The 26362-nt window shown below is 46.3% G+C and overlaps 9 protein-coding genes across 9 annotated transcripts; 4 read left to right on the forward strand and 5 right to left on the reverse strand.

Annotated features, from left to right (window-relative positions):
* Nucleotides 1–71: 71 nt before the first annotated feature.
* Nucleotides 72–1873, reverse strand: ANOM_000935 (glycoside hydrolase family 43 protein; the record flags this gene model as incomplete). The annotated part of the gene is made up of 3 exons (XM_015546193.1): nt 72–622; nt 676–1372; nt 1439–1873. Coding segments are annotated over 3 exons (1662 nt in total), but the record flags the coding sequence as incomplete, so codon positions are not given.
* A 567-nt stretch (nt 1874–2440) lies between these two features.
* ANOM_000936 (epoxide hydrolase family protein) lies at nt 2441–3804 on the reverse strand (the record flags this gene model as incomplete). The annotated part of the gene is made up of 3 exons (XM_015546194.1): nt 2441–2554; nt 2620–2727; nt 2803–3804. The coding sequence occupies 3 exons, from the start codon at nt 3802–3804 to the stop codon at nt 2441–2443; spliced, it is 1224 nt and encodes a 407-aa protein (XP_015411811.1).
* An 850-nt stretch (nt 3805–4654) lies between these two features.
* ANOM_000937 (uncharacterized protein) lies at nt 4655–5236 on the reverse strand (the record flags this gene model as incomplete). Its single annotated transcript, XM_015546195.1, has 1 exon — nt 4655–5236. The coding sequence occupies one exon, from the start codon at nt 5234–5236 to the stop codon at nt 4655–4657; it is 582 nt and encodes a 193-aa protein (XP_015411810.1).
* A 1170-nt stretch (nt 5237–6406) lies between these two features.
* ANOM_000938 (short-chain dehydrogenase) lies at nt 6407–7388 on the forward strand (the record flags this gene model as incomplete). The annotated part of the gene is made up of 4 exons (XM_015546196.1): nt 6407–6448; nt 6527–7050; nt 7134–7236; nt 7317–7388. The coding sequence occupies 4 exons, from the start codon at nt 6407–6409 to the stop codon at nt 7386–7388; spliced, it is 741 nt and encodes a 246-aa protein (XP_015411815.1).
* A 3154-nt stretch (nt 7389–10542) lies between these two features.
* Nucleotides 10543–10824, reverse strand: ANOM_000939 (lactate/malate dehydrogenase; the record flags this gene model as incomplete). The annotated part of the gene is made up of 1 exon (XM_015546197.1): nt 10543–10824. The coding sequence occupies one exon, from the start codon at nt 10822–10824 to the stop codon at nt 10543–10545; it is 282 nt and encodes a 93-aa protein (XP_015411814.1).
* Nucleotides 10825–11858: 1034 nt separating this feature from the next.
* ANOM_000940 (putative phosphoenolpyruvate phosphomutase) lies at nt 11859–15655 on the reverse strand (the record flags this gene model as incomplete). Its single annotated transcript, XM_015546198.1, has 2 exons — nt 11859–12232; nt 14605–15655. The coding sequence occupies 2 exons, from the start codon at nt 15653–15655 to the stop codon at nt 11859–11861; spliced, it is 1425 nt and encodes a 474-aa protein (XP_015411794.1).
* An 843-nt stretch (nt 15656–16498) lies between these two features.
* Nucleotides 16499–17998, forward strand: ANOM_000941 (uncharacterized protein; the record flags this gene model as incomplete). Its single annotated transcript, XM_015546199.1, has 5 exons — nt 16499–16687; nt 16758–17245; nt 17309–17705; nt 17756–17861; nt 17916–17998. 5 exons carry the CDS (start codon nt 16499–16501, stop codon nt 17996–17998), a joined length of 1263 nt encoding a protein of 420 aa, XP_015411758.1.
* A 1364-nt stretch (nt 17999–19362) lies between these two features.
* ANOM_000942 (uncharacterized protein) lies at nt 19363–20969 on the forward strand (the record flags this gene model as incomplete). Its single annotated transcript, XM_015546200.1, has 2 exons — nt 19363–20568; nt 20637–20969. 2 exons carry the CDS (start codon nt 19363–19365, stop codon nt 20967–20969), a joined length of 1539 nt encoding a protein of 512 aa, XP_015411792.1.
* Nucleotides 20970–24232: 3263 nt separating this feature from the next.
* ANOM_000943 (histidine phosphatase family protein) lies at nt 24233–26048 on the forward strand (the record flags this gene model as incomplete). Its single annotated transcript, XM_015546201.1, has 3 exons — nt 24233–24380; nt 24442–24598; nt 24653–26048. The coding sequence occupies 3 exons, from the start codon at nt 24233–24235 to the stop codon at nt 26046–26048; spliced, it is 1701 nt and encodes a 566-aa protein (XP_015411793.1).
* Nucleotides 26049–26362: the final 314 nt, after the last annotated feature.

Raw genomic sequence — 26362 nt, forward strand, 5'->3', positions numbered from 1 at the left:
GTGGAGACTGAACTGCAATATGAAGGCGAACTATTGGTAGCACGTAGTGAGTTGTACATAAGGTTAATACATCATCTAAACTCGGCATACGCAAAGTCTGCCGGAACCAAACAGCGTTGCCGTTCTCCGAAGGCGTACAGTCCGAGCATTATCCCGGTAAAAGGTGCTCCAACTGGTGGCGGCTGAGTCATTGTGCTGTTCTGAACCTCTCCTAGCCACTGGGTCTCGGAATGAGCGCCGTTCACCTCTCTGAAGCCAAAGCTATACTGGTCCCCGCATTCGATGAAGAACACAACATCCGACACTGCACTTTCAAGCTCTCGATCAATGACCTCTCCTTTAGCCGGCCGGAAGCGCACAATTCGTGTCGCTTCCTTCGTAGGGGAGAGTCTGATCCCTATACTGCTGTAAGTGAAGTAGTTCCACCAGACGACAGTTCCAGCTTCTGTATGTGGCGACTGAGGATTGAAAGATAATTGTGTTTCCCACGTGCAGTAGTGATGAGTTTGTTTCCGAAGAAATAGAGTCGGACAACTGGGGACGGAGAGGTTATATGGCCCTCCGTGTAGACGGAGGTGGTTTGGTCGTTCTACAAGGGAGTAATCTGTTCTCGTGGGGGTGTCTAGAGGTACCAGTCTCAGTTTAATATCGGTGAACACGCTTTTGCGAACTTACTTTTGCGGTACCAGCCTAGTTGTAATTCTGGGCTCGAGAAATCATCTCTCCATGCTACAGGATCTTGGTACTCATAAAGGTGTGGACTTTGGGATTTGAGAGAGATCTTATTGCCCCCATTGAAAATCGGCCAATCGTCCTTCCACTCAACGGGTATCAGAAATGTTTCGCGGCCTATTGTCGTCGTAGCCATTGAGTTAGCTCTGCAGCATATGTCAAGCAAAGAATGAGCAAAGGTACCAAAAACAGACTCCTCCCAGTAACCATCCTTCCGCACCGGTCGCACACCCAGCAAAACAGCCCACCATCTTCCCTGTGCGTCTTCCACCAAGTCTGCATGCCCAGTATTTTGCACCTCGTCATTGATCCCATTCCTCCAGAGTGGGTTACTCGGTCCCAATTCCCACGGACCAAACGGGCCCGTCTCACTGCGGCTCACCCATTCGCAATGGCCGCTTTCTGTGCCCCCTTCAGCGGTGAAAAGATAGTAGTATTTCCCGCGCTTGAATATATGCGATCCCTCCGAGACGCCGGAGGTAGAATCTCGGATGAGCCTCGGTTCGGATGTGGAGGCCCCGCTGGCAAGATCGACAGTAGCGATATGGATGGCGAAGTCTTTAAGATTTGCATTCGGCGTTCTATTCAGCTTGCGATAGGTCGATGATAGGTAAACTGTGCCGTCATCGTCCCAGAACAGCTTGAGAAATCCTTGTTAGAACAGGCGTGGCACGCTGAACAGGTTCGAGGGATGAGAAGTACATACATCCTGATCAAATCCGACCTGGTCGAAAAACACCGGGTCAGACCAGGAATCTGAATCCCAGATGTTCTCTGTCTTCACGTAGAACCCGCGCGGCCAAACCCGATCATCATCCTGCGGGCGATAGCGTTCAAAGCTGGCCGCAATTATGTAGTACACACCGTCATGGTACCGTAGGGTGGTGGCCCAAACTCCACCACCAGGTTCGGGGGTCTGGATGTGGATCTGACTGCGCCTGGTCAGTGCGTGGCCGATCAGGGTCCAGCGTATCAGATCAGTGCTGTGGTATATCGGAGCTCCGGGGAAGTATTCGAAGGAAGAGGTTACGAGGAAAAAGTCATTCTTCACGCGAATTACGGAAGGGTCGGGATTAAATCCGGGGATAATCGGATTGTTGTACATGACGACAGCAGTCAGATCTATATGAGAACCGTCGGCCTGGAGAAACCTATTTAGTACTATTTATAGTTGTGTCCGACAACACAACATCACCTAATGCCGTGACGGGATTGGTGGATAAATGCCGCCTGTGCTCTGTATCGTCAACGCGAAAGATTTTCAAGATTGAATAAAGCGACCGAAAATTGATGGTCGAGAAGGATCTTGCAAGATCCTACCCCACATGTTTGGCATATTTTTCCGTCTGCTTGTGGTCAGTGACTGACTTAAGTGCTAAATTGAATAGTACTAGGGGGTAGGCTAGTAGACTACGGACACTGCCTAAGACAAGCAGGGTATAAGATTTTTTTTAATATAGACTATACTCTATAGAATGTTAATTTTAATTTTTCTATTTTTTTCTATTTATTTAACATTATCTAATGTTATAACTATAGTATACGATAACACGGTTAGCAGGGCGCTGGAAACGGCCGCCATTGCACCGTCCGCCTGCCATTGACGGGCATCCGACTGCCCTTTGTAGTATAGCACCATGGTTGCTTGATTTTCCCTCATGAATCAGGCAGGGGGCGTTTCGGCTCCATTTAGACAATCAAAGAACTCTCACACATGCGCAGCATATAGGTGCCAATTGTTTTGAGCCGGAAAGTGCCCTCCAAAGGCATGTCGCTTGAAATAAACAAGGTTGGTTGCCTGACGCTCTGCCCATGATCGAGGCTGTGAGTCAATATGTTAATTTCAATGCCAATGACAGGAGGTTGTGCTCTCGAGGTATCTCTTACCGCTAAAGGGAATGAAGCAAGTTCAGGGAAAGGTCCGTGTTGGTTGCCCCATTGGACCAAGCCCGTTGGCACCTTGGATGAGGGAAAGTCGACTCCACCGCTCTTAGGCTATCATCGATTGAAAGACATCAGCAACGACTTATTCCCACTTTTTGAACCGATGGTACTATTTCCAAGGCTTACACTCAGCGTTTCCAGGTAGGATCGCATCGCACCGTAAGGCGCCTGTACCCACAACGTGAATGCTTCCGTAATGAGTTCATCCATTGTGTACTGGTATCCATCGCTGCCGGCGTATTTCAGGTCCCATAACCAGCCGGCAAATCCAACGGGACTGTCACCCAGTGAGAGACTCAAGGCCAATGGCTTCTGAGCCTGCACAGCAGAATAAACAAAGTGGTCTGATTCAAACGCAGTGAAAGATCCAATGTATGCATTTTCTTCTGGTGTTGTCTGATTCCCAGAATACCGATCGATGTCGTCTTGCGTTGGCGGCACGAGCATAAAGTCTAAGAAGTGTCCGATGATGCTATCAGGCACGTCTGACACCATCCAGCTTGAAACGAAGTATCCAACATCCGTGCCCACTACACCATAAGTTCCATAACCAAGCTCCTTCATGAGCACATCATAAGCGGCACCCATGGTTCGAGCATCCATTCCACTCTCCGTAGGTGCCGGGCTGAAACCATAACCGGGGAGGTCAGGGGTGATGAGGTGGAAAGATTGAGCGAGAGGATCAATGATCTTGTCCCATTCCAGATGAGTCGATGACCAGCCGTGGAGAAGAAGAAGAGGGATGGCACTATCATTCATAGAACGGTGGTGCACAAAATGAATAGGGATATCGCCAGTATAACCTGCTGCCCCAGGAATCACAACCGAGAAGTGATCACGCTTGTTCATACGGTCTTCTACTTCTGACCAGCGATAGTGTTCGGCCCAGAATGTTGATAGCTCCGCCATGGATGCAGCTGGGGGGCCTTCTTTGGTCCATTCATCGGATATACCGTAAGAGGGGCGATAAGATGCAGCCCGGCTTTTGGCGAAATCCACAAGTTCCGAATCCACGCGGATATTGAATCTTGTTGGAGTCTGAGAGAATGGGAATTCAAAAGGCAGGCCCCTTTCCGCCGCCGACAGCCCAACGGCGACGGATAACCCAAGGAGCAGATGCAGCAACATCTTCTTGCTATTTGATACCAAATGGAAAGTTGAAAAGTAAGGGAAAGAGCTGAAGATGTTGATCAGGGCAGGCAAACAATGAACGGGGAGTCAGCTTTATAGATAAATGACGATCACGCATACTTTGCATATTACGGGATGAAATACTTTGATACCAGAAGGACTAGTAACGGCGAAGGCATCCTTATGACAGGTTTTTACCCAAGAAAACTTCTATCTAGTGAATATATGAGTTTCAATGTGTTCTATTCTCGCGGCGGAATTCCGGAGTTGCTACGATGCAGACCCAGTCAAGACGGTGTGTTGAGAGTATTGCATGTCGCCAAGCCTGTGGTCGCAACATCGAACCTTTAGTGGGATAGTACATTTCTCTGCTGGCTCAAAGTCCTCATGTCCGACGTTAATTAAGATAATCGACTGAACTATATCCCGCTCTACTATGCAACGTCAGCCATGCCTGAGAGCACCCGATATGGCTGAACTAATCCAATTCTTTGCCACGTCGCCAATGATAACGAAGCTAACAACCAGCCATATTCGTCAGTACATATCCAACGGGAGTACTGTACTGCAGTGCGATTTAAATTCCATGGCATGAATGTGTGTGAGTGGATTCCTACAAGCACGTTTAACCTTTCCAATGTCAAGCGGCACAGCGCAGGCTCTCACGTGAGTGTTACTTTTGGCTGCTTATCCTCGAACAGTAATTGTTCTAAACAAGAATTATAAAACAGAAAATAAGAAAAGAAACCCATTAACTGATATACCAGCCTCGCAGGGCTGCCGCACCATCCCCCTGTATCAGGTCTGTATTGGAGCCTCCTGCTGATATACTTTGATGACAACCAGATCAATCCGCCATCAAACGTGCTAAAGCCTCAGGAGTATCATACTTCTGCAGTAAGTCTTCCTTCATCTGCTCAATTGCCTCCGACCTCTCCTTCCTCACATTACTCAATATCTCACCAGCCTTCCAGAGGGGGTGCGCGTCCGTCAAGTCCATTAACACCGCTAGAAAAACATCATCCTCCTCAAGCTTGTCCAACTCCCCATCTCTCTTTAACCCATCAAGTACCTTCAACATATTCTCAAACCCAATATCTCCTGGCTCTAGGGTACATTTGAACGTACTGGTCTCATTCTCTACTACGAACTGATGGTACCAGCCTAGTGGTACGGTGATAGGCTTTCCTGGCTCCAGTGGCGTGAGAGTCGACTTGAAGGCAAGTTCAGAGGTGTCAGCTGGTCCAGTATGGACGGATACGGAGCCATTGATGAGCTCGAACGTCTCCGAGAAGCGGCTGTGGTAATGAGGAGGAACAGAGGTGCCGGGGGTGGTCGTTTCAATAATAACAGTACGGGCATTATTATTGTGAGAGGCAGACTCGACGATACGGTACTCCCGTTGATCCCAGCGACGTTCCGCAGGCATCTTGTTCACCTATGGAAATGTTTGTAAGCAACGGAAAAAGGTGGTCCAAAATAAGGTAGATAGACGACAATGTCAGGTTTCAAGCCAATTCATATGCGGTAAAGGTCAAGGGCATAACATATGTTATTTCACAGGCAGGAGAAGAATCTGGACACGCGGGGAATAAGTGTTAAATACCTCTTGGTCTTTGAACTCCAATATCCTCACAATCAGTACCCCCCGCTCTATCTCCTCGTATATGCAGGCATCAGAGGGAATTCTTACAAGGTTCCATGCACGGAGGCTGCATACGAGTCATGATCATGATCTAGCGTATAAAAGAGAAACAATCAGATTGTTCTCTGTCGGGATTGCTGTAGGCTGTATTATGGTTGTCACTCATCACAGGTGGGTCCGTGGCGAAATAGGTAAGATGCAGCGCTCATATAGGCTTTACACCCATACTTACATGTAAGCAGCCTCTCTCGACTCAATAGATGAATATTGGAGCTAGTCCTGCACAGCCTACTACGACCCTACATACGGCGTGATCGAGCTGTGTGAGACTGCGCCCCACTGATTTATCACGTCTTCTTCGGTAACGCCGAGCTTGTGTTTCGTGAGATCACTGAAACTTGATTCGTTTGAGGGTTCGGTGAGACAGTGAATGAGGTGAAGAAAGCGAAAGCCAGCGAGATTGAAAAGATGAAGCATGGTTTGTTGGAGTAAATCCCTTGGTTTTGGGTCAAATTGTGTGCTTTTTTTCGTGGCACTGCGACATCTTGGAAGGTGGCCGAAGGATGGGTGGTCTAACTTACGAAGTCTAATGGACGTGCCACCCTCAGCGATAATCCTTTCGTTCAAAAAAGCATGTAATTAATGAGCGATACTGTCCACCGTAATTGGGTGCCGCTTTTCATGCATAATGGCCCATACCTGGCTCCTTGACAACCACAAGGGAAATCAGGCACATTAGAAATCAAGACGAACATAGAAGCACTACAAGTATATAAGGCTAGCATGTGTTGTTGGCGAATCTTCTTCTCCTATATCAAGCAATCACAGCAAACTTCATGCGAACAAACGTGCCTCTCTACTACATACTCAGGAATCAGTCGCTAAGCCACCAGATTCTTTAAAATTGCTACCGACACACATTCCCCATCTCTTATCCTCGACATCGCTTCTGCCATGGCTTCCACCACCAACGTCCTCATCTCCGGTGCCAGCGAGGTATGTGTTATACTACTAGGGTTATTCCTGAGACGCCGGGCTTTTCACCCTGACATTACTTTTGCAGGACTCGGAAAGGCTTTCGTCGAACAGTATCTCGCCCGGCCAAACTACACTGTCATCGGTACGGTCCGCGACGTCAAGAGCGCTGCCGCTGAGGAGCTGCGAGCGCTGCCCGCGGCTGAGGGCAGCAAGGTCGTACTGGTCAAGGTTGAGTACACCTCGACTACTGACGCCGTGGACGCTGTCAAGGAGCTCGAGGCACAGGGTATCACCAAGCTCGATATCGTCATCGCCAACGCCGGCATCGCTGGCCAGCAAGGGCGTATTGAGACCATCGACCCCAAGGGCCTCGCAGAGGTCTACCTGGTCAATGCCGTTGGCCCGGCCGTGCTCTTCCTGGCGCTGAAGCCGCTTCTCGACAGGGCCGAGACGCCCAGGTGGTTAGCCATAAGCTCCGGTCTCGCGTCGCTCCACGACCTGCACAAGTACCCCATGTTCCCGGGGTTCCCGTACAACGGGTCCAAGGCGGCGTTGAACCACTTCACCAAGACCATCCACGTTGAAAGTCCTAAGATTATCGCCTTTGCCGTTGCTCCTGGGTACGTACCTGCCCCAATTAGGCAGATGAAGGCCGTTACTATGAGCCTGCTGATAACTAATTGGGTGTGTTTGTCTTGCATAGGTTCTTTGAGACCGACATGGGACGCAAGACTGCCGCATTTTTCGACTTTGAGAACCCGCCCTTTTCGGACATCCACACGAACATTAAGAGCATTATCGGGCTGGTAAGCATGTTCCCAGCGGTCTACCTTTTTATCGATGCTATGTCGCAGTCGTCAGCACTCGGCTAACTGTTGTTGCCAAGGTGGATAATGCGACTCGGGAGAATTATTCTGGGCAGTTTCTCAATTTCGATGGACAGCTCATTGAGTGGTGAGAAGCCAGTCTGAAGGACTAGTATGCTAGTAGTCCTTATCTACTGTTCTTAGGCATTTCAGATAACTAAATTCTCTCTGTTGATTTTCTTTTCTTCTTAAGTACTGAAAAATGGTAGGATAATTCGTCATTGAAAACAGTCTAGTAGATAGATTAGCAAAAGCACTCATCTTAAGAGGAGAAATAAGAAGCTACCTATACGTATTAAAGCCTCTATATGTTCCAATACCCAGCAAACAAAGGTATATGTAGAACTAATATAGTCAAAAGGAATACCCCTTCGGCCTTTGTGACAACACTCTGCAAAAGATACCAACTGTCACTGTGCTCTTCCAATTCCTGCTGGCAGAATCGACTCCTAAGAAGCAGCTGGGTCAGGTGGCCGGCGAGAAAACAGCAATCATGATCTGTGACAGTTAACTGGTAAAGATGGCTCGTCTTTACAAATTAAAGGCATTAGCGGCTAGATCTATCATCAGGCTATTCACTTTCATGCGTTTCAATAGGCCCAGTTGTCTGTGTGCCGTTAAGCTGATCTTCAAGTTGCCGACAAGCAGGGCTTCCCGTCCGCTCAGCCGTACTTAAGCCAACTGTGTAAGCTCGGCCAAAGGACAGTGGCGCCCTCTGGGGCTCGCTGCTTTACGGGTGAGCGACACTAAGTTATAGGGTGAGTGCGGGTGAGCTGGGTGATCCTATTCAGAATATGGGTAAGCCGGGTGAGCTAGATAGCTTAGTACAGGCTCAATCGCACATTGAGCTATCCTAGTGTCTCTATCATATAAAATAAATAGGGAGGGTATATTTTACGCTTCGTTAAAGATTGTATTCTCTCCTCCAATCTTTTCCTAACTTTGCCCTGGTATTATCATCTACATCTACCGATACTACGTGACATGTCGGATATATCTAAAGAAGAGCAAATACAACGAAAGATAGAGAAGCTTCGCAAGCTCGGCGAGGTACGCGGTTTCACTGAAAAGTGCCAACAAGAGCAGAGGAATAAAGAAAATAGGGTTTGCTATAAGCAATGGGCTCCAGCTACTGATCAAAGATATAATCTAGCCATCGAAAGGTAGAAAATATAAATATATATTTAACCTCCGTTCCTTGCATAGATAACTAATCATCATAAGTGGATATTGTCCTGAAATGAACCCGAAGACAGATACTTTATAAAGGAGGATCCTGACCCTCCTAACCAGATTTTAAAGCTTTTCTCAGAGAGTTACATTGCTCAACGCAAAGGAAACCTCCCATCGCAGCATTCAGTGTGCCATAACCTTTCCTGCTTTATTGGCGAATGGGAGAAAAACACCTGTCGAAAATTGCCGAATAATGTCAAGGACGATGTCTATAATGTCTGTGCTCCCCTACATCCTTCAAATGGCTCCGAACTGAGACAAAAATATGGATTGGAGACAAAACACCGAGAGAAATTCTTGGTGACCGCTAGGGATCTTGATCTACTTCTTAGACATCTCTTTGAAGAAGATGGTCATGATTATGTCCACGAGCGCTATAGATTCCAGGAAGCATTTGTTCTCTCAAAAGAGGGTATACCGGAAAGCTCCTCGATCTTTTCTCGAATGGTGTTATTTATGTGCCCAGTGGTTTTGTACAAAGAAAGATTGGTATGAATACTATCACTTCCACTTAGATTAACTAAAACTATATTATAGACCAATAATATTCTAATATATAATAATAACTCCTAGATTCTGTCCGTTCTATTTAAACGATAAGTCTAAAAAGCCTGAAGAGCGGTTCTAACAATAGCGTGTAAAGTCCACTCTAATTAACTATACTAACAGCTAACATCTATCTAGGAAAAGAAAAGGCGACCTAATTGAATATCTATATCTCTGTTATTTAAATAAGCTCCATAAAGGCCCTTCGCGTCGCGCCGTCACTTTTTTGATACACATTTAATTAAAGAGCCACGTGGTAACTGTGTCTCCGTGAAGAGGAAATCGATCCATGACATTGATGATATCGGGCACCAGCAAATGAAAAAGGTCTTGAAAGTAGACGAGAAGCACCCAGACCCAGTTCATTTACTGACGCCAGCTTCAACACCACCTACTCTTAAAGTTGAATTTCATATAGAGAAGGAGCATTAGTAGTAGGCTAGTCATTTGTTACTTAGTAAAGGTTTAGAGCTATGTGTTCAAAGAATTGAAACTTATATTTTATAAGAGACCAAAGCAACAACCGCCTGTATTTAGTATTTATTACTTCTTGTCATGATAGACATATATTTTTGTAATTTTTTACTAATAGAACTAGACTAACTATCCGCCACGACGGATATATAGAGGCACATTAGGGGTACTGGCATATAAAGGATCCAGTTTATAGGTCCTCTTTCACCCGTGCAATCTGTTCCCGGAGGCCTTTATGGACTTGGATATACTGGCCTCTTCTTCCCCATTTAATGGCATGTCCACCTTCTTTATGACCCCACTCCTGCCAAGAATGACGGGCCAGCTGATACAGCAGCCAAATTCTGGCTGATAATGGCTGATGGAACATACCTCGCGCTTGTTAAACAGGATTATCGAGCAAATGTTGGACACTGTAGACCCAAACCCGAAGGATGTTATGCCTTTGGTTCGAATTATGGTTGGCGGTCTGTACTTGCACTCGCCCCAAACCTGATCATGATCTTTGGTGTCATCTGGAAAATGGCTCGCTAATGGAAGGCCGCCGATTTTCCCACATGACCATGCTACTACTTGCGATTCCCCACGAACACCCAGTACATTGACATCAACTGATTGAGCGGCGACCTAGGCTTGGTTAACCCACGATACTCCAATCGATTACAAGAGGAATTAGCGTGACAGACCCTAGCCTTTTCTGCCAACAACCTGCATAACTGTAATGAATCAAAGAAGGTACCAGAGCCTAACACTTGACACGTTGGAAGCCCGGAAAGCTCCTGAGCAATTGAGCATAGCAAATCAACAGGGCTCGTAGCGACGACCAAAACTGTGTCAGATCTGAATGGCCTTGTTTGATTTACTATGCTCTGCACGATTGCAACCTGCTTATACATATGCTGGACGCGGGTCTCTCCTGAAAGAAAAAAAAGTTCATGTAAGCCTGAGCGTGCTCACACAGTGACTACCAACTGGCATTTTTGTCTAAACAGTTTACCCACCTGGTGAACGCTCTGAGCCAGGAGTAAGTACCACAATGTCGCATTGGCCTACCTCCTGGTAAGTGGCCGCTCGTACGCGTGTGCGGCTTTTAATGCCATGTGCCACATCAGAGAGATCGCGAACAAGACTGTCCCTCACACTGGCTCTGATATCGACAAGAAGTAGATCCTCTGCGATGCCGCCAAGTGTCAGAGCGTACGCAGCACTGGTGCCCACGTTGCCGACGCCCACAACCGCAATCCGTGTTGTGTGTTGGTTGTTTGTTGGCTTCATGACACAATTCAAAGAGCCTTCCTGCTATTCTCGAAGATACCAATTCTGAATGCATTATATCTGATGAACGGGCTGTGGGAGGTGGAAGGGGCAAGTTCTTCTTAAATATTCCAGAAAGTAGATTAGAGCCTACTTCCTGATCCGGCAATATAGTCGATATCCGCGGTTCTGGCTCATATCGATGATTATGTCTTGCAACGTGAGATGAATATTAGCTAGTCTCATGTGAATTTTCCTTTTGAGTGGATGTTTGGCTAATACAGCTTTGTCTTTTCCATACATTCTACCCACATGGATATCCAATAACCTTTAAGTTTTCACTCATACCTACATGGCCGGGTCGGATCTGCAGGATGTAGCTCATCTCACGTCGCATGGCCTATTTCCTAATTAATGACGGTATGCATGTCATATATCTCGCAGCTCCACAGCCCAAACTTAGTTGATGATCTAGTAACCACAACTTCACGTCAGGTCTAGAACATGTTCCGCAAGGACTAGACTTAGAGTTTACCAACCCAGCTCCAGTACGCTATGATTGATGGTAATGATCTCGCTGCCGCATAAAGTACTTTCCCCCGACTCGTTGAAAACCCAGAACCATAAAATACATGACATCTATTACTCTCAATGGGGGTGACGTAGTCGTGAGCTGTATACTATTAGCGAATCTCGGATTAGCCGGAGTCGCCAGGCCAGTAAGCTCGGGCAATATGGGACGAGACCCGGGACAAGAAGAGTTTTGTGATAGGCATGTTTACAGGTGGACCAATTATCGGCAACATTGTTGGAGATAAACATCTTCTGAAAGGTGGATGAGAGAGAAACAGCTAAAGTGTGATGGGATTTAACATCTGACAAGAGAAAATAAGTTGCTAAGCCTGGATGGTAGCAGATTAGATTACTAGTCAAGGTGAAAGGCAGATGCGGGAACAAGAAGTCTAGGATAACAGAAGAGGTGAACTATGTAGCGAAATAGCAGGTAGACTTGCAGCATCGATCACTGTGCTGAGCGAATCCAATGCTCTATGTGTTTACGGCCTTGGCCCTATCGACTGAGCTATACCCTCTTCACTTTCCCGGGTTTCCTTCCCATCTTCCTTCAAACACGTATCCGGAATCAATAAGCTCCCGAGTAAACACAGGGCCATCAAGGGAACTAGTGGAGCGAAAACAACCCTAAAGCCTTTCATTTGAGCGTCTAGGATGTCCTTTTCAAATGTACGCAAGCCCACTTGACCGGCCTGCAAAACCCCAATATGCCGCAGCGCTGTTTTAACAGTGGAGTGTTGTGTCGCAGTAGAGATAGCCACCCCTGCGGCTCCTCCTAAAGCGCGGAGTAGGTTTCTCGTTGAGGTTGCGACGGCGCGATCCTCTTTTTTGGAGAGGGCTTGGAGGGCCACAAGACCTAATGTGATTTAGTTATATCTTCCATTGATTCAGTGGTCAAGGTATGGACTAGGTCGTAATCACCTGGCTGGTGGACAAAGCCAACCCCAACACCTTGGATAGCCAATACAATAATGTATGTGATCATTGGCGTTGTCGTTGAGAAGATTAGATTAAGACCCGTGCCAATCGTCCAAAGAAGTAACCCAGAGCGCAGAATAGGGTTATATCTTAACGCATATCATGATGTACAGTTAGATTAAGTATGATCGCCAATAGAAAGTAAAATAAGTGGTATGCTGTATCTACTTACCTGCAATATATAGACATTAATGGGCCAGAAAAGGCACCGGCAAGACTCTGGCCAAGTAGGAATGGTAGAATCAGGTAAGCACTCTGTAATGGGCTGTAGCCTCGAACGTCCTGAAAATATAATGGAAGGAAATATAATGTGGTTTGCCACACAAAGTCGTGCAGTATGCCCTGTACAAGAAGTATAGCAGAATATTGCCGAAAGAGATGAATGGGTGTGATAGGCAACTTGGCAACATTACCCTCAATATAAACGAAAGCGCTTAGACATACACCCCCCGCCACTAGCATGCAAACAGATGGAGCGCTATTCCATGGCCAAATGCTGCCACCAGAGCTGATGGGGACCTAGAATAGCAAATTAGTAGCGTAGATCAGAGAGTAAACATACAAAGACATAGTGGTGAGAGATGAATCACACAGTACCTACCAATAGAAAGACAATGCCAGCTATTGATGCTCCGATCCCCAACCAGTCAATCTTTCTCAGCTTTTCCTTCCAGTTCCCAGCGAGAGGCTTAACTGGAAGGAGTATTAGAAGTAGTACAGAGCACATCGCTGCTATGGCTGATGGGACGAAGAACACCCATCTCCAGCCTTCTGCTCCGGTTTGCAGCAGGCCAGACGCAACAAATGGCCCTGACATCGCACCAGTCCCGATCGCCATACTAATCATACCCTGATACTTTCCTCGCTCTTTCAAACTGACCAAATCACTTATTATGATCGGCACAAGGGAGCTAACTCCTCCTCCACCAATGCCGCTTAACACTCTTGATACATAGAGCCAAGCTGGTGTTTGAGCATATCCACAAAGAAGACCACCAGCCACGATACATAACATTGAAGTCATTATAATTGGCTTACGCCCGTATATATCAGAGATTCTACCATATAATGGTTGAACTGACGTTTGCCCAAGCAAATACGCTGTACCAGTCCATGTAATCGTCGAACCGGCGTGTAGAAAGGCGGAAATTGTGGGAAGAGCGGTTGTAGCTGAGTTCATGTCGAGGTGAGAGGTGAAGTAACAAGCACAGAGGCATAGGTATATGATAATAAGCTGTGAAAATGGAGGTCGCAATGACTGGTCATCATGGTCGTTCATAGTATTTTATCAACTTTTTGATGACTTTTGATATGGGCAAAATTGGCAGAGGGAGGATTCTATCGCACTAGAAGGTTCCCTCGGGTAGAAAGATTTCGCTCTGCTAAAGCCTTAAGCACACATAGCAATACTTCTATAGTAAACTTCCCCACACTAAAGTACTCTAATGATAATCAAGACTCTCTGACGATATGCAGCTGTATTTTCCACGTCTATAACGTCATCTTTCAACAAGCTTTCATTCTTACGTTGAGAAATGTAACTATAACCTAGTAAGCTGAGAAAGAAACTATTGACTTCCAGCCCATTCCTATCGCACCCTACATCATTATTAATGATTAACCACTTAGCAGTGATAGCCAAGGTAAAGTTAGAAGAAGGTCAAACCCATAGCGTCATGACTACCTGAACGTGAACCAAACTGTAAGCGTCATTGATGAGCAAGTCCTCTTTCGCATTATGAATCAGCTCCCAACATTGTAATATAGATTCGAATACTAATCGATCAAGGACGAACAATCTCTATATAGCTAGGCACTACAATGTCAATACCAGTTTCACTTCATCGACCATACCTAGTACATAGATGGAATGCACAGAGCACTAACAGCGACCAGCATGTTGCGGTAGGACTATTGTAAGACCTATACTGAACCATGTTATTAGAATCATAGTACAACCTCGCTTTATGGCAACCAACATACTATACTAAGCTAAGGAAAGACAGGGTTCCTCTACCGAAGCTCCCAGTGCAAAAACCTTGCTAAGCGTACCATTAAATTGATTTCCATAGCACCTGATTACTGCATACATATCAATTTGTGTAGAGCAAGAACAGCCACAGGAGATGGCATTGTAGGATAATGAAACAGAGGCTATTCAATCCACCACAGAAACCTGTTCAGAATTTATTTTCAACAATTGCTTGACCGATATGATGCGGTGATCAGCTTCACAACCGCTCAACCTACCAGCGGCAAGCTCTTCGACAACAGCAGTCATGTTCTCAATGGCAGAATGCTCAGCTACTGCAGAGTAACTCTTCGCCTCCTGATCCTCATTCCCACCCGAGTAAGTTCTCTCCGACAGAATCCGTAATGCACAAGCAAAATTCCGTGCCTCAATGCAAGCTTTGATATCTGTGTCGTTTGAAAACAGACCGGGTTTGCTTGCCAGCAGCCTGTCCGAAGCTGTAGCAACAGCCTCTATTTTCGCTCGTATTAAGTGGTTCGCGTAAATGATAACGTTTGCACCGGCACGACATAAGGCTGCGCGTGGAATGGTTGAGTATGTAGTGGGCACCACTACTAATGGAGTTCTGAGGTCTTTCGCACGAAAGGTTTTCAGAAACGACAACACTTCGTCTGGATGCCGGCTTTTGCTATGTATCATAATAGCATCTGCCCCTGCCTTTACATAAACTTCGGCGCGCAAGTGAGCATCTCTAAGAGCGTTTTCAACAGAGGCATTCTCTTCAGATTCCTCCATTTTGGGAACACGCCCAGTAAGACTTTCAATCCGAGCTGTGATCATAATCTCCCTGTGCTGGGAGGCGGATTTAAATGTCTGTATGACCTTAACGAATTCATTCATGTCTGCTTGAGCTTGTGCAGCACACGTTCCCAGAAGGGAATTCAACTTTTTGCCGGGCTCAGGCAGAGCCTTATCTTCAATAATGATCATTGAAACCCCCTTCGTTTCCAGGACGGCTACCAGAGCGGGAATGTCAGACAAATTGCCACCACTATCAGCGTCGAATGCGGCACACCCTGGATATGGATATCTCTCAGTCTCTGGGCATGGCGGCAGCATTGTCGCGCGTTTGAGGGGAGACACCAATTCTGTATCCGGGATACCGAGATGGGTTGTTTGAGACAGGCCGCTCCACCATATGCCTTGGAAGCTTTGGTCATCATATCTGACCCTGCGGCGGATTATGTCTGCAGAAACTTGGTCATGGGCTTCTAAAAGGCGGATAACTCCTTTGGGCTGCTTGATCATGGAAGCGATTGAGACAGACATGTCTTATATTATTTCGGGATAAATAGGTTATAGTGCTGAATAATTTTAAATGAATATGAGGGTAGTGGGATGTGCACATCCTTTACGCAGAAACCACGCTAGAGACGTGCACCACCTAACGCTTAAATTAAAGCAAATATTTGCCTACTCACACAAAGTCCTCTAGTCTGAGGCGCCTAGGCCTCAAGCTCAGCAGGTAAGAAACAGTGGCAAGCTGCTCACACAGAAGGTTGCATTTACACCGATGGTATCAACTATCTACATGTCACCCCAGGGCACACCATGTTCAGCTACGGACCTACCATAAAGACATAGTCAATGAGTCATATCTAGCATTTACTTACCACCTTAAACACCCTCCTACTTTAGGTTGTAGTTGGGGTGTGGTACGGCTTGTAATGAGGGCTAAAACATTACCATATTGAATGTGGGGGGCCCACCCTCAAGAAGTGGTCTTCCATACTATCGACTACTCTCGTTGTTGTAAATCTGCATGATGTAAGTTTTGCAATTGTCCACCTGCGGCATAGTAACTGTGACTGTATATGTGATGTGGGTACAGATACTACTGTTAACACTACTTCAATTGCAACGCTGTCAGACTGGGTCAGAATATCTCGACCGTGGATGATTCGCCTACACTTGCCCGCGTATTGCTGGGCTCCTTTTCAAAGCCCGCAAGAAAGGACTGCAGGGAAGTTTGTTGTTAACCTTATTGCGCATATGGTGTTTTAATAAATACTGCGATACTTGCGGTCTTCCTGAGCTCCTCAATTCGTATAATTATTACCTTTTAACGAGGATTCCGTAATTTCTGCAAGCACTATAGAGGAGGCTCTCATCATGCGTGTTACTCTCCCAGCCGATATGGACAACAGCTCTTCGTCGCTTTTTTCCCACCTTGATAATGTCCCTCTCGATCCACACTTTGCTCTCAAAGAGCTTTTTGACAAAGACAAGAATCCAGACAAAGTCCTATTGGGATCTGGAGTCTATAGGGATGATAATGGACGTCCCTGGGTTCTACCGGCGGTTAAAAAAGCGAGCATTCCCTACATCCTGAGCGCTATCTGGTGCACACGAGTATCTAACAGAGTGTTAGGCTGAAGTAATAGTCACTGAAGAAGAGACTAATGCTCGCTACGAGTATCTACCTATACCTGGATACGCTCCATTCTATGCCGCCGCCCGAGATCTCTTATTCGGGCCCACGGTCAAGAAAGACCGAACTGTTTCTGTCCACACCATCTCGGGCACAGGTGCGAATTATCTTGGTGCCCGATTTCTTTCACAAGCACTGAAGCCATCTGCTGTATGGGTCTCTGACCCTACCTGGGTTAACCATATCAACATCTGGAACCAGGTAGGCGTGGAAGTGAAGACGTATCCTTACTGGAACGCGAGAGAACGAACGCTAGCTTTTGAGGAGACCTGCCACGTATTGGAGACACAAACCAGGCCAGGCGATGTGATTGTGCTCCATGCCTGCGCTCATAACCCAACAGGAGTGGATCCAACCAAAGAGCAGTGGAAGATAATTGCGGATATTTGCGAGGAACATGCTTTGTTTCCATTTTTCGACTGTGCATAGTAAGTACCTTTGATGGAGCAACGTGTGCGCAATTTCGTTGCTAACAATCTCGGATGGAATAGCCAAGGATTCGCAACGGGGGACCTCGACGACGACGCATGGGCTTTACGCCACTTCATGGAAAGAGGCACCCTGGAGTTGGCGGTGGCACAGTCATTCTCCAAGAACATGGGCTTGTATGGGGAGCGGGTTGGGGCTTTCCATTTAGCCACTGCTTCACCAGCAACGGCGGTAAAAGTCCAGGGGCATCTCGCTCGGCTGCAGCGAGGACAGATCTCTCAGCCGCCTACGAGAGGGGCTAAGATTGCTACTGCCATACTCACCCGGCCAGAGCTGTTCAAAGATTGGCTCATTGATCTCCAGGAAATGAGCTCTAGAATAAAGAGCATGCGAAAATCACTACATGAGGGTTTGCTTTCCCTGAACACCCCCGGAAAGTGGGACTGTATTGTTTCGCAGGTTTGGTGCCCACTTGAATGCCAGACAGATCAGCAATTAATGGTGTCTAGATTGGCATGTTCTCTTTCACGGGCTTGAGCCCAGAGGAAGTTGCTGCTATCCGGGCCGATGGCCATGTTTACATGTTAAAATCGGGGCGTATCTCGGTCGCCGGGCGTAAGCTCCCTTTTCATCGTTCGGTCATTCCTTACTCTAACCTACTGCACTTAGTGAATACACGCAACATACAACATGTGGTGGAGAGTATGGATGCTGCTGTGAGAAAATATGCTCACCAGGAACTTCCCAACTAGACTAGGTGTGATGGGTGTCCTTCGGAAAACAATTCCGTATAACAGTATAGTTTAATGTATGTAGCAGAATTACATTATTTACATACCGAAGTTTGTCTTTTGTTTTTTCAATACGGCTCCACGGAACATACCAAAGCATGGATAGGGATGACATGGGTGGGGAAAAGTAAATCACGGACCTACCCGCAATTTCGAGGTGGGTCCTGAATAGCTCGTCTCAAGTAGGTATAGCGCTACATAGTGCCATTTACGCAGCGGGCCAGGCGGAATGGCCGGCAACAGAAGCGTCCATCTCCAAGTATGGCGCGATGGCCAATGATCTCATCCTGGTGTTGGATGTAGGTAGTTCTGGTGGGTACTGTTGGCTGTACTCTCCCATTATATTACAGATACTACAGAAGCATTTCGACTCGACGTATCTGTTCTTGACTTACATGTCACCATTGATAGCTCGACGATTCGAAGAGACTTGTCTGAATGCAGCCAGCGGGAAGCCATGGGAGGGAGTGTGTCCCATGGTGTAGTTGGAAGCCTATCATATATGGCGGGAATGTACATTCCGGAAAAGCTACTCATACCAGGACGTGGTACAGGCTGCGATACTGTTACATAGAGACCCTGGCATCCTGAGGAACAGCAAAAGCGTAGAAGGAATGGAATGTGATGTGACCTTCTCATGGCTGGAAGGGCCGAGATGTGCATTAGGACAGTGAATACCACTGTCGCTGTCCGGATTAGTGGCCACAAAGCCGATCGACTCATGGGTATGGCATCCTGCGTGCTTGCTCTGGCAAGGAGTTAACGTGGTGGTGACGATATTGACAATGGTTAATCCTACTATAACTCATATTGAATTGATGGGGTCGTTACGCTAATCTGGACATATCGTCATCAACCAGAGCCAGTCGTTGGTGCTAGTTTCAAAGAAGAGGCAACTGTGTACACAACGGTCTAACAGCCTGGTACTGCAATGAGCCCCATGCTGTGCCATGTCATGGATCTGGGTCTAGGTTGGCATCGCCAATTTTTAGAGGCCACCCTGTTTCCGAGCCATTGAAGATTACGATCCATCTTCCAGTCTTGTAGGGCAGTAGTTCTGCATCTGGAAGTAGTCCATGACGCAGGTGATTTCTCCGAGCCTACCTACACTAAGATGGGCAAGGTGGATAGAGATCTATCCCCCGGTTGCGGATTTTGATCACTGCAACGGAAGCAGGAGTGGTGAGCCCATTCGACAAGTCTTCTTTCCATATATTGGTACTAAGACGGCTCACGAATGCTAAGCTTCTTCACCAATCTGGGTTGCACTACATATTTTGGTTGAAAACATTGTCTAGAATGCATAAGGCCTGAGGTTGCCAACCATGATTGTCGATTTCCTCAGCCAGAATCTCTTCTATTCCCCTGTCACACTGTCTGTCATTCTATCCATCTTTGTCATTGCTTGGCTTGTGATACAGCCGCTCTATTTCGGTCCTCTCAGTCACATTCCCGGTCCATGGATCAACAAGATTTCAAGCATCTACCTAACGTACTACGATGTGCGACTTCAACGAAATGACAAAATCATGCAATGGCATCGCCAATACGGGCCGGTGATTTGTATATCACCCGGAGAAGTTTCAGCGGCTACACTTTCCGCAACCCGAGAAATTTATGGTTCTTCCGGTCGCTGCGCCAAGAGTAACTATTTTCACCACTTTACAGCGTACAACGAACAGTCTATCTTCGCAACGCTCTGCTATAAGGAACATCGAGAGAAGCGGAAGCTTACGTCCGGCTTCTATCAAGCCTCAATGATCTACAAACGCCCTGATATTGAGGGGTATACTCGCCGTTGTGTGCAGAAAGTGCTACAGCAACTACGGCAGCAGCGGCATTCGGGCAAATACTGTGATATATATGCTCTGAGTGACTGGTACGGCTTTGATATCATCACATACTTGACCCTAGGGAAGGCCCACGGGACACAAACAATAGAACGAGACTGCACAGAACGGCGCATCCTTCGCGATCTCAAAACCCTTCAGCTATGGGGGCCCTTCCGTTTACGATTCCCAAAAGCCTTCGAACTCCTCTCTTCCTGTCTGAGATACTGGATGCCAATGTTTACCTACCTAAAGTCGGATACACATCTGGCTGAATGGGCCTATAACCGTGTTTCTGATGCCGCTCAATACTCTGATTCTCAAGACCCTTGCTCCCTTTTCCAGCGCCTGATGGCCTTGACAGATGGTTCAAAGTCCACAGGCGGGGGTAGGCAGAATTATATAGCCGCAGAAATCCTTGACAATATTAATGCGGCAGAGGCCACTGTCTCTGTGACAGTAGCCTATTTCTTTTATCATCTAAGCCAGGAAGTGAAATGGCAGGAAGAGATCCGAAAGGAATTACTCAAGCTGCCGCCTCAGTCTGATGGGCTTCCATCCTTCACGCAATTGAACGAAGCACCGATACTGGAAGCCTGCTTGAATGAGACTTATCGCTTATACCCAGCCTCTAGTGGAAGGGCAGAACGCGTTGTGCCAGATGAAGGGAAATTCTTATCCGGAACTTTTGTTCCAGCAGATGTAAGTTTGGAACTATGATACGGACCCCTTGTTTTCGGAAGGCTCACAACGAATGACCTTCACTGTAGACAATAGTCACAACATCCCTAACGGCGATGCATCGAGACAAAGAAATCTTCCCATCACCCGAGTCCTTTCTGCCACAACGGTGGCTCAACAGTGATCCTGTTCAGCGTGAGGCACTTGAACGTCATATTATCCCATTCGGATACGGAGCTCGTATTTGTCTTGGGAAACCCTTGGCTACACTGGAGATCAAGCTTCTCATTGCAGGGATTTTCCTACAATATCGAACCATTCCAGCGCCGTCATGTTTGGCAGAATCCATGCGACAGTCAAGTACGCATGATGCTGTTCCCTGGGGCCTAAAATGTGAACTCGAGTTTCACCCTCTTATTTGAGTTTGATTGCATCTGGTTAGTAGTACGTATACTTTTAGTTCGTTGGCTAAACTATTTCTAATGTCAATTGGATGATGAAGGTTCGGCTGTGGTATATTCCAAAGCCAAAAGACTTTATTTATAGTTTAATCGGAATGAAAGAATTCAGCCACGTAGACTTTAGTTTTTGGTTGCGGATATCTATATCCAGTAGATCAACCCGAAAATCGTATGATTCCAGGGAATGCTCGACGCAGAATGTATATAACGAGGTAAATGGTTTCGGCTTAGTATATGTTGAGATAAACTATTGGGAGTCGTCTACTTTGAATCGCGCTGCAAGCCCCCTGCACCTGTTATCATTAGTTCCTATGAATTAAAAGCTCGCGGAGTCCGGGTATTCTTAGGAGCTATACTTGTCGGGTATGCGTTATTCTGAATAGCCCTAAGTACGATCGAATGTCCAGGATTATACTCCACCTCTGTCTGTGCACGAGCTATCCTACAAGCATCGGTACATGCTTCTATGCTACTGTTCTTGTCCTCTTCGAACATAACGACCCATTTTTTTGTCTATGGTGTTCGTTTATCGAGACACCTTGATACGTATGCAAAGTGTAACCTGTTGGCACCATTAGTATCAACGGATGCGGCCGGCAGAGAGGTTACATTCGGCGGATTCCAACTGCTCTGGGGCCTGTAATTGATGTTCGAGGAATCTATCATGACAGCCCTGTCACAAATGATAAGAGAAATACGACAATTTACCGGTGGACCCCAGCCTACGCAGGCCATTTACACTTGATGTGACACTTCCATTCCAATGCATTGATCAAAATGCCATAGCCTTTACATTCTCCCTACAGTATTGGGAAGATCCCCAATGCCAAAGAAAGACCAACCCATGCCAAGGCATAAAAATCACTCCCATTTTGTGGTTAACATCAAATAGACAGTACATCATCGGATCTCAAGGCGTCATTTGAGAATGATCATTAAAACATAAGTTCAGACCAACAACAGGATAGCCAAGAGTTGCAAACAGATAGACGGCAATGGTAGTCATGAAGCTGTTTTTCCGTGCTTTTGCAGGTGTTCTGCGTAGGGTACAAAAACAATTAATCCACATCAAAACATTTCGCACCCTTAGGGAAGAAATTTGTCGGTTGCCATTTTTTCGGCTCCGAGGATGAATTAATTGTTATAAATGGCTCCCCACATTTTTCGTGCCTGTGTAAGGTTAGCCGCGTGTAAAGTACTGTCCGGCGGAAGACCTAGTCACATACCCAGCAACATTCTCAGCCACATACCGATACAGCTGACATTTGGTATAAGGGGGAAGAGCAATAAAGATAATTTTGTTGTTCGGACCCGGACTAAAGAATGTAGGTTAAAACATCATCTTTTAATGGAACGGAGGAGAGCGACAAATATACTCTATATTATGGCAACTTCGATCACGAGTTACATCTGTTGATCCACGAGTATACTGAACGTGCACAGGATCGCATAAAGAGTAGGGTATCAGAATGGCTGCCAGGTAGAGATGAGTAGAAACGAACATGTTGCACCGATGAATGAATTACTAGATATGTGATGGTTACACCACACACTTTGTTTGGATAGGTGGCTTTATTGCTTCAGGTGAAATCCAGACCATGCCAGGAGTGCATAAGAGAGATATCACCACAATTTTATAACTCCTTTCTTTAACACACAGTACGCTTGTTTAGGCGTGTATTTCTACAGTATCCTATCCGTCAGATGAATCCTTTGGTTTCCTTGGTGCACAGTATACAGTAAGGTTAGCCATTAGCAATGTAGCGGTTTAGGTTAACCACTCGTTATCTAGGGTGCTGCAGCTTGACGCCAACGACGATCTATTCTACCTCTCGGAATTGAATCATCAAAAAGCATCCAGCCGGAATAGGCAAGAGCATTGGGTTACAGCATGATATGAAAATCACTCATAGTAGGGATTTCGGTGGATAACAATGCTACCAGGTATCGGATAAAGCAAAGTAACCACACAGGCGTGCCAGTAAGTCGGACAGCAACCGACACTCAGAGGTAGAGTGAAGCAATGTAACTTAATAAACCTTCCAAATGTAACCGACCTAACTTGGTTGATGTATGAAAATCCTTGACCAATTGCGGTACATCTTGGTCAAAGTCAAGAGATCTCATATACCCTGGTCGAACGCCAGTCAGGCTATGTCATAAAGGTTAATGATTGTCAGTTAGTATACGGATGTAGCACACTACATCATCCTACATTGGTGACACTTTGTGTCACTCTTGCCTGTTTAATCCTAGCATATCTGCACACGAACAGGTATGACGGACAGCCTAGCGGAGCCAATACACAGACAAGCTATAGGTCCAAACACTAGGGTTGTAAATACAAAGACGCAAGCGGCAGGAGCATATCTGTCTTCTTCCGCGCCTGGTGAACGATCATTGGCAGAATATGGCTGAATCTTATTAGTACATACTACTTCAATTTGATCATATCTCAAATTCTTACCGGTGAGTTAATATCGACATTCGACATATTGATACGAAAGGATTTCCTAGCATAACTGGAAGCCGAGTGAAGAGGCAATTATTATGTTTATAATGAAAGACTGTAGAAGTACATTGAATCATCATTAGTTACTGTTGAAGAAGAAAACAATTAGACATACTTGCGTTGCAGTGATGGTGTTTCATGAGCCTTTATGTCATTGTATACTCCGTTGCTATTGCAGATGCATGGAGACAAGGACATACATTGTCTAGGCAACCAGAATACGCAGTGAGACAAAAGTCGGACTATCCAGAGGGCCTGCATAAGGACTCAAACCCCCGTCTAGCTTACACATCGTGACAGTCGCATCTCTCCAAGTACTGGTATATAGAGCCCCATTAACACCATAAACGCCATGGTACACATGATGTCAAGTCTTACCTTCTTTGGCATCAGTGTTACATTAGCAGTTTCTGATTCGCTTCCATAGCCATACCGTACTAGGGTGTGCGGTACTTCAAGCTGTGTACTGTTATGGCTACCTGAACGGCGTCTTCTATGATGCGCATAGTTACTTTACGTTTTTATGGTTTGAGGGAGGAGAAAGAGCTAAAAAAAATGTACTTGAACTGCGTCTACATCATCTTCGCTCTCGACTCTAGGTTAAGCAGATGAGCATTACGAATACATATTGATCCCACTATTACATTCCTATTAGCCTGGCCGTTTCCAAGGCAGTGACTCTTGTTTCAACATCGAGATGGGAATACATACTATGCATATCCGATTATTTATCGGTCTTCTCATTGCGGGCTCATGTGCCGTAGCTGTTGGGCCAAGTCAAGATGTCATCGCTGATCGAGAGCCGACTATTACTATTGCCGGAGTTGACTGGTTCAAGACAAGACCCCAGAGTTACCAAGGTACACAACCCTACATGATATAAGCCCTATCCTGTGTATTGGTACCTAACATGGGCTATAGGCCCTACTGCCACTGGTACTTCTGCTTTCCTTGCCCAAACAAACCCTGCTCCATTCAAGGGACAACACCGGTACATACCAAATAATCCCCTAGAGATGTCAGAGCCTATTTTGGGGGCTGATGGGCGAAGTATCTTTCATAAGATGGGCCCCTGGAGGTAGGAGTCCCTCTTTGGTAGAGATAAGTTACGAGTTCTGATCTCTATTGGCAGTCCCTACTATTTAAGCGAGGATAGCTTTGGGGTTGACGAATACCCGTGCCCCGTTGGGTCAAATATCACCCAGATGCATCTTTTGCACCGCCATGGCTCTCGATACCCATCTGGTGAGGGTTTACACCGATGGGCAAAGAAAATCTCTGAAGCTGTTGCGAAAGGTGTAGTATTTGAGGGAGATCTTGACTTTCTCAATAATTGGTCATCTCCTCTGGGTCAGTCGATATTGACTGCTCGAGGCCGTCAGGAGTTGTTCGACAGTGGCGTAGTGAATTATTACAACTATGGATCTCTGTACAGCAACAAAGATACAAAGATTGTAGCCCGCACCACTACGCAAGACCGAATGCTGAAGAGCGCAGAAAGTTTTCTATCTGGCTTCTTTGGACCAGAATGGACCAGCTATGCAAACGTCTTGGCTATGATTGAGAGCCCGGGCTACAACACGTCTTTAGCACCTAGCTACGCGTGTCCCAACTCAAAAAGGTCCAGGGGGTATGCCCGGAAAGCACTAACCCATTGGAAAAACAAATATCTCTCAGAGAGGACATCACACCTCCGCCACTTAACAGGAGGGTTTCACTGGACAGTCAAAGATACTTACAGTGCGCAGACTCTCTGCGCCTTCGAAACTGTTGCGATCGGGTACAGCTCATTTTGCAAACTATTTAACTATAAAGAGTGGGAAGGCTTCGCTTATACCCATGATATCAGCTCGAATGCATACTCGGGATTTCAAAGCCCTATTGGACGTGCAAAAGGTATTACTTGGGTTGAGGAGTTCCTTGCTCGAGTAGAACATCGAAAGTGGGATTATCCAGCTGGCGCAACGGCTGCTAATTTTACTCTTAATGACCAGTCGATTACTTTCCCCCTCAATCAGTCTCTCTACCTGGACTTCTCGCATGACCATACTATTGTGTCAGTCCTCACTGCATTCGGATTCAAACAGTTCTCTCAGTTCCTCCCTCCCAATGGGCCTCCAAAGAATCAGAGGTATCACACAAGCCAGGTAGTGCCTTTTGCCGGACGGCTCAATATTGAGATTATCGAGGCACCATATAAAATTAAGACCGATAGATGCCATGAAGATCCCGATCCCTATATTCGCAGCACGGCAAGAACAGACTATGTACATTTTATACTCAATCAGCGCACTCTACCATTACATCGCAGTTTTCGGAAATGCGAGGCGCGGAGCGATGGATGGTGTGAATTGGAGACATTCTTGAAAATTCAGAAACATAGTTTTGACCGGGCAGAATTTGAATATGCATGCAGGGGTCAGTGGGGTACAGGATCTTTAGAGTATAGCGATCATATCCATGATGGCGTTCCTCCCCAGAGTGGGAAGAGTAGTGGTATCCACGAATGCACAAGTTTTGTATCTTGAACAGATACAAGTGATGTTAGATAACAAGTGTAGGAAATTCTCCTCCAGCTGACGAGGCCTCGCTAATGAGCGATGGAAATCAAGATGAATTATACTCTCACTCGGTCACAAATGGAACCAGGTCTTTCTTGGATGTATATTACCGACAAGCCTCTTTCTCTGTTTTTGGACAGTCCTTATTCCCGCACGCAACATGCCGCACATATTGGAAGATTCTGTAGATAATTCCGACATCGCGAGACCAGGAATGAGAGTATAGACGCGAGTACGGAATTTGGCAGCTGTAGAATTGGAATCCTGTCCTTTTGATCCCA

The sequence above is a fragment of the Aspergillus nomiae genome (assembly GCF_001204775.2).
Source record: "Aspergillus nomiae NRRL 13137 chromosome Unknown contig00008, whole genome shotgun sequence".
Taxonomy (NCBI): domain Eukaryota; kingdom Fungi; phylum Ascomycota; class Eurotiomycetes; order Eurotiales; family Aspergillaceae; genus Aspergillus; species Aspergillus nomiae.